The sequence below is a fragment of the Melitaea cinxia genome, chromosome 14, assembly GCF_905220565.1.
Source record: "Melitaea cinxia chromosome 14, ilMelCinx1.1, whole genome shotgun sequence".
NCBI classification, from domain to species: domain Eukaryota; kingdom Metazoa; phylum Arthropoda; class Insecta; order Lepidoptera; family Nymphalidae; genus Melitaea; species Melitaea cinxia.
In genome coordinates this window covers 7,665,658-7,673,408 of record NC_059407.1, presented here as the reverse complement: position 1 = coordinate 7,673,408, position 7,751 = coordinate 7,665,658, and the positions used below count along the sequence as shown (strand labels likewise).

Below are 7,751 nucleotides of genomic sequence, written 5' to 3'. Positions count from 1 at the left end.
ATTGTCCGTTCATCGTAACTTGACGCGTGACTAATTGGTAGCACTGTTTCCTCAGTCGCCATCTTACTTTCAGTTTGATAGCTTGCTGTTTGTGTGCTCTTTTGGTTTATAATAAGTTAATCTGAGTGTTAAAAATGCCGAAGGTGGTAAAAAGTGTTAAAAGACAAACTATTCTTCAAGTTTACGCATTTTGTGAGAAAGAAAAGACTGAGAACAAGCTGATTATTCCATTGCAACAAGTTCGTGCCCGAGTTGCCGCCATGACCGGTATGTTTTATAGGGTTACCAGTTAAAAAGATAATTAGCCCATAGTGGCGAGACATTTTTTTTATTAATTTCTTTAATCTCATTTCATAGATGATACTAAAATTAACAATAATATAATAACCTAACCTATTTGTACCTATTTAAGGAAGTAATTTACCAACTTGAATCGAGGCTCATTTAAGTTTGTCGTGATCTGCATTTTAAGCATATTTGATTACTCGTAAGTAATCAAATATGCTTAAAACGTCGCTTTACTAAAATATTCTAATTTTATAAACTAAGTATCTAGTAAAATAAAATTGCATTATTATTTATTTTTTTTGATGATTACAGATGTATCCGAATCTACTGTGACCAGGATTTTGAGACAAGAAAGAGAGTCCAGTTCTGTTTCGGGTGTGCCTGGTCCGTCAAAAGTAACGACACCAGGAAAGACGCGACCAAATCGCGATAAGAAGATCAAGATTGATGACTTCGATGCTAGTGCAATTCGACAAAAAATTATGTCATTTTACGCTATAAGAAAAGAAATCCCTACATTAAACAAATTACTTGTCGAATTACGAGAGGAAATAAATTTTGAAGGTGGGCGTACTACACTATGGAAAATATTAAAACAACTTGGATATAAATATAAAAAGTGTCAATCAAAACGAAAAATGTTAGTGGAGCGAACAGATATAGCTACCTGGCGATTTAATTATTTAAGTGAAATTAAAAAATACCGAGAAGAGGGGCGGACTATAGTTTATTTAGACGAAACTTTTATACATTCGTCATATAGTGTGCAAAAATGTTGGCAGTCAGAGTCTGAAGAAGGTGCATTGGTCAGAGATTATGGTATGGGTAGGCGATGGATAATTGCACACGCAGGAACTACAGATGGCTTTTTTTTTTTTTTTTTTTTTTTCTTTTTATTTGGGAAAACAAACAGTATTACAATGGGTATCAACAACATCAGTATATATACAAAAAGTACTTATCGTAATACCAACACCGTTTACCACGGATTACCTCAAATATTACAAAATAAGTCGATCACAGTTACAAGACAAACAGCTATAATTACAAGGTAAATCCAATTAATTTAAACATTGCAATACAAGTTTTTTATAAGTGCGGGGACTCGTCACAGCAATATCGATTGCGTTAAACAGATCGTTATAAGAACTAAGCATTCGATGCAGTGGAGATCGTCTACCAGCGTTTGTACGGCAGCGAGATGTGGCAAACATTTTAATAATATTGCGACAGTGGGTTCTATTCGGCACTCCATAACATACCCTGTTTTGTTTAATTTATCCTGAATGCTCCTAGTGATGTATGAATAATTTTAAAGAGTACACTATCACCGAGTTGTGGGAAAAATCCAAAAATTTAAGTAGAGGTTAAACTAATAAAATAGCAAGAATTGTAAATAAGAAATGAAATCTTGTGAATAAATTAGTTTAATCACTACTTAAATTTTTAATTATGTTTCACACACTTAATAAGTCTTGTGTATACTTAAAAGTACGTCAGTAGTAATCGTAGTAACAGTGAATTACGAAATTAATGCCCTTACTTGTAGATATATGTACATGCTATTCCGGTTCTTTAGACTTGTCCCTACATTTCGGGATCGCTTTTCGTATAAACACATGCAACACTGCAAATTTCAGTGCTACCAATCAGATTACCCGTCAAGTTACGATGAACGGATAATATATGTCAAAATTTAAATTGTCAATGTCAATAACATTTTCATTTGGGATACGTTCCACTGCGCGACTGCAACGATCGCAATAGCCTCTCTATCGTTCCACCCTTCCACCTAAGGCCCGTGGTCATCGCGAGCGATCGCTCTACATCATAAATGACGTCATTGTTCAGGACCACATTGCGCCCACTTCGTCGACAAAAAAGATGGATCAGAGTTGGCTTTCATCAAAACGTGAAAGGAATTTTAAAAAACAACTGTTATTGTCAAGTGGTGAATGTTATCTCTCATTCGATTCGGTAAAAATACAAGGATGAATTCCCAGGAATCCATGTTGAATTAAGTTTTACTCCAATCCATGCGAAATATTTACTGAGAACCCCCACAGCACCTACCCCACTCTAGTGGTAGGTCTAAGAATCCTTTGATTCTTAGACCTACCCCACCCCAGCCGGCAAAATAATGATATTTGTAATAAAAAAAATACTAATTGATAGATTTTGAATAGCTCAATTTAACTACGCTGTCCTTTTAAATTGCTCACCTCAAATTATATAATTTAAAATCAAATTTAAAAAAAAATTTGATTTTTAATTATATAATTTGAGGTAAACAAGTTAAAAGGACAACCTAGTTGAATTGAGCTATTGAAAATGTATCGATTAGTATTTTTTTTTTTTTTTTTACAAATATCATTATTTTATTTGTTCAAACTATTTATATTTATTTAAAAATTAAGGGAAGTGGATCTGTTCGAAACTATACTTGAGCAATTATATATGCAACTTGAGCAGTCTTTTAACAATTTGAACAATTTAAAATATTGTATACATCAAAAGATATAGGAGTTTGATATTATTGATAAATGAATATTTTTCATCGACTTTTTTGATTTTTAATGAAATAATTTAAGGTGAGCAATTCAAAAGGACAACGTAGTTGAATTGAGCTAATGAAAATCTATCGATTAGTATTTTTTTTTATTACAAGTATCATTATTTTGCAGGCTGGGGTGGGGTAGGTGATTCTTAGTCCGAAAAAGCACACTATTACTCTAATTGTCTGTGGTCATAACATTAAGTACGCCATATTTGTTTATGTAGTATAGGACTATAGGTGTAGTTATATGCAGCAGTTGTATATAAATTAAAACTATGCGCAGGAAACTAAATTCAATAGTGGGACTCACGACTGTCACGATTGACTTGCTGAATGCTGCCACTAAAATTATAATTTGTAGCGTAGTACGAATTCAAGAAGGGATAGGATACAGTATTTAATATAAATTAAGGGCTATAATGTACAATACAGGTATATTTTTTTATCGGAGATTAAATTTTCGTTATTTTTGACTCTACCTTAATTCCGGTGCTGCGGTAAGTGTACTTATGCTCCGTACTGCGACTATCACGCGTTATTTTCGAACAAATTTACGTAAAAACGATCTTTACTGTAAAATCAAAATACGATACGAACTGACCTTTAACGACTGACAAATAGACACTTAAAAACAAAATATCGCGTCAGACATAATATTCTAATAAAATTAGTAACATTGCGTGCTAGAATATAAGTATAGAAATTCGAAAAATACCCAAAACCGTATCGGAGCACCCCACTGTCCACGTGGTCTTGGTATTCCCTACCCCTAGTGTATTTTTTTAAGCTGGAGGCGCGGAGGGAGGGCAGCCCTCACCCGCCGTGCGAAAACGCGCGAACGAATGCATAGAGTAGCGGCTGAGGCTAGTCGCCGAAGGCTAAGAATAAACATAAGGAAATGAATTAATAATATGTCAAAAATATTTTCAATCCGATAATTCGTCCAATAAAAAAAGTCTTTGAGCTACTATATAATCTGTACAATAGCACATCACTATTCTGATAGAAAAAAGCCAAACTCAAACTCAAAAAGTCAAACTCACCTTTATAATAACTGTCAAAAGTCAGCAACCACGAAACTAAGGGTTTTATATTTTTATTAAACCCGACACCAAAAAATATTTAAACTTAATTCCAAAACGAAGCCTAATTCTATTTCACACAAAAAAATTGAAAGAAGTAAACATCATCTCAACATAAGAATTAAATATCTGACATGAACAAGTTGCCAAGGGTTTTTTGCTGTAAGTATAAATGTTTTAATATACTTAACTAATTTTTTATTAGCTAACCTATATTCTTATATATGTTGTACTAAAAGGATTACTCAAATTTTATAGTACATTTCCACATTATTAATCTGTTTTTCTGCATCTGACTAATAATGGTGTCATGATTGGTTAATTATAATATTTAACAAGTTTCCAGCAACATTGTTTGGTAAGTTATATTGGGCTGAAGAATAACATTTTAACTACCTTTTTTATACATGTACCATTAAAAATAACGATATCACTTACTGATTACAAATTATTTATATGTAATTTTAATTTATTTTGTATATATTATTTTAGTATTAATTTTGTGGATAAGTTAAGGTTGTACCTCCAAACAATGATTAAATATATGAATATTAAAAAATAATAATATAACAACATAGTAAATTAATTTCAGAGGTCATATAGTTCGGAAATACAAGCTTACTTTCCACATCTTTCATCATGGAACAAAGCATTGTGGACTTAATTTCGTCATCTTTGGATTCTGGCAATTATAAGGAAGCTATTAATTTGTCTCTTGATGTGAAATATACCAATGATTTAAGTAATCATTGCTATGAATTAATAACGGCAATAATTGGAAAGATTGATGATGACACACTGATCATAAAACCCTCATTGTATGGTACTTGTGAAACATTATTAAATAATATTGTGAGACAGGTTTCTCCAGAAGAAGCTTTGTTTGAATTTATTGAACAAATACAAGTAGCGAAAAATGATGCACAATTTGCTATTGTTTTGGAACCTGTACAGCAACTGCTGTTAAAGTTGATTACAAAAAGATTCAGAAGTTTGGAGTTTACTCTGGATTCAGTTAGCTCATACTTAACATCTATTCCTGTACCAAAGCATAATCTGGAAGGAAAAGAACGCCTCTTAATTGATTCTGATACTAATACAAGAAGAATTATGAAAACTTATTCTCTTTTATACCATTTTTATAATCCATTAGTTAAGGAAGTCACCAATGCAACTGCCAATGTAACTAGTACAACAAAAGAAGTATTAAGTGCTTTCTTGATTGGTCTCTTAGGAAAGCCTTTAATATATGTAGATTTAGATCCTGTAGATAATCCCTCTTGTGAAGCCTGGAAAAGTGCTAGTTTTATTATTGAGGATTTGTGCACACTTGTCAAAAATGTTAATAAATTTCTAGAACACGTAGAATTACACCATAAGAAAAGTCTTAAAACTAAATCTATGAATTCTCTGACTAACAATGAAGAAAAACTATCACCGTATGATCATATCGAAAAAATTAATATGACTACACTATCTGGACTGTTTTATGGAATTTATTCTGGTCACTTTGAGGTACCAGACTTTGCAGTTCCTAACGTTTATAGTATTGAATATGTTGTTCACACTGTTTTAATTTGTGTTATTCATCTATTAAATTTTGTTGAATATGGCCCTCTAGCCAAAGGCATATCCTTATGTAGAAACATACTTGAGCGTTGCCAAACCAATACTTGTCACACTATGCTTACAAATTCAATTCACTACAACCTATGTCAAAATTTAGTAAATATTGCTATATATTCTACCTATGAGACTATACGCAAGGAAGCTGTTAAACTTATTAGCATTCATATCAATAAATTTGAATACAAAGGAAGGTGTATGCTTATTAAATATATATTAAACAATTCTAATCATTCAGGAATGATAGGTTATTCAATATCATTATACAAAAACTCTATAGAAGAGGCTTTTAAAGAATCTGCATTACCAGATTGCTTTACTGGATCTCAACTTATGGGTATGATAAAAAAAATGTGTCACTTACCACATGGAGCTGAATCAGACTTAGTTGAATTAGCTGATCAAATAATAACTACATTAAACTTGTTGAGGTATTTAGCATTAAAAGATAATTTAAATAAAACAGGAATCAAAGAATGCTTTACGATGATCGAAGATGACTATTTACAAAAACTGAGAACTGGCTTAAATATGTCAAAAGCTCATTATGAAGTAAAATTAATGGATATTCAGAATTCAAAAAATCTACCCGAGGAAGAATGTAATATTTCAATAAATGTTGGTGGGAATATATTGGACAAGATACCTACCAAAAATAAAAAAGAAATAATACATTCTGCACTCAATGCTTTTCATCTAATAGAGGGTTTGGTGGCTCGGCTGTCAGAGTGCATTAATATAAATAAAACTTATAATTAAATAAATATTGTAAAATTAATTCTTAATAATATAATAAATCTTTATAAAAAAATATTAAACTTATTTATTTACAACCTAATTAATCATTCATTGTTATATATACTGTCAAAAGTTCATTCTTGGTCTATTCTACCGAACATTGAGAAAATTTATTTTGTTAACAGCTCTAAGGATAAGCCATAGAAATTTTATGCCCCTTACAACTGTGTTATTATGTAATGCGAAAGAAAATTTAAGAACTTATTGTCAGGGGCAATCTAACAAGGAAATTTCTGTACCAATAAAAACAACTGACCAAGAGGAACATCAATATGAGGAAAATATAAAGAAAAATATTTTGGCAAAAGCTTTGGATTTTGTCCAGAAAACAGGATGGTCTATTGAATCTCTGGCTCAAGGAGCTGAAGCTGCTGGCTATCCAGGTGTTGCCCATGGGCTATTTCCTAATGGGGGTGGAGATCTTGTTCATTATTTTAATATCACATGTAATGAAAAACTGGTTGAGCAGATGAAAAGTGTAAGTAATTCAAATATTTTCGGTGATCATACAATTGATAATCATTATTTGGATATTAGTTTTTTTTAATATGGACAATTATTTTAAAGTGGCCAAAAGGAGAATTAAAAGAATCCAAAGTACCAGCACAATTAATAGAAAATGCCATTATGATGAGGCTTTTAATGATTGAACCTTACAAGTGAGTATTTAGCTTAATTTATGAGAACTAAAAATTAGTAATAAGACACATGAGATTGAAATTTTTCTCTTTTCAAGGAGTACATGGCCCAAAGCAATGGCTATACAAGCCCTTCCTAACAACGTTCCTAATTGTTTAGCAACGTTACTCTCACTTGTTGATGATATTTGTTATCACACTGGCGACCGCAGTGTAAATGTAAGTATTTATTACACATGTATGCTGTATTGTATAAATATACCAGAGAATTAACTATTCTATTATATTTTTAGTTTAATTGGTACATTCGCAGAGTTGGTTTAGCTGGTATTTACAAAGCCTCGGAACTCTTTTATTTGACTGACAGCAGTCAAAACAATAGCGGTACTAGGAGTTTTGTTAAATCAAGAATAAGAGATGCAGAACTGATTCAAATAGCTCTTAACGTGAACCCCGTGGCTGTTGCACCTCAAACTTTAACAGCAGCTTTTGTTACGGTAATATATTATCTTATTAATAATTAAGAATTCTTTCTAAATAATAATTTAAGAAAAATTATTATTTTTTTAAATAATAATTTTTCTGAATTTTTATTTTGTAATGTAACCAAAGGATAATAATAATATAATTTTGTTTTTCAGGCAAAGAACATGTTAGGCATGAACAGCTTGAAATAATTCATATAGTTTATGAAAATGTGCTTAAAATAATAAATGTAGTATTATTATTTTTAAATAAATTTCAAGTTTTAGTTTATTCTAT

At 31.3% G+C, this 7,751-nt stretch overlaps 3 protein-coding genes across 3 annotated transcripts; all 3 read left to right on the top strand.

Annotated features, from left to right (window-relative positions):
• Positions 1–25: 25 nt before the first annotated feature.
• LOC123659896 lies at positions 26–1,128 on the top strand. Its single transcript, XM_045595059.1, has 3 exons — positions 26–267; positions 601–852; positions 1,052–1,128. The coding sequence occupies exons 1-3, from the start codon at positions 135–137 to the stop codon at positions 1,126–1,128; spliced, it is 462 nt and encodes a 153-aa protein (XP_045451015.1). The 5' UTR covers positions 26–134.
• Positions 1,129–3,838: 2,710 nt separating this feature from the next.
• On the top strand, positions 3,839–7,745 carry LOC123659651 (ubiquinone biosynthesis protein COQ9, mitochondrial). Its single transcript, XM_045594850.1, has 6 exons — positions 3,839–4,089; positions 6,477–6,829; positions 6,919–7,010; positions 7,088–7,208; positions 7,283–7,486; positions 7,631–7,745. The coding sequence occupies exons 1-6, from the start codon at positions 4,062–4,064 to the stop codon at positions 7,664–7,666; spliced, it is 834 nt and encodes a 277-aa protein (XP_045450806.1). The 5' UTR covers positions 3,839–4,061; the 3' UTR covers positions 7,667–7,745.
• Positions 4,567–6,341, top strand: LOC123659647 (glomulin). Its single transcript, XM_045594847.1, has one exon. It carries the CDS (start codon positions 4,567–4,569, stop codon positions 6,310–6,312), a length of 1,746 nt encoding a protein of 581 aa, XP_045450803.1. The 3' UTR covers positions 6,313–6,341.
• Positions 7,746–7,751: the final 6 nt, after the last annotated feature.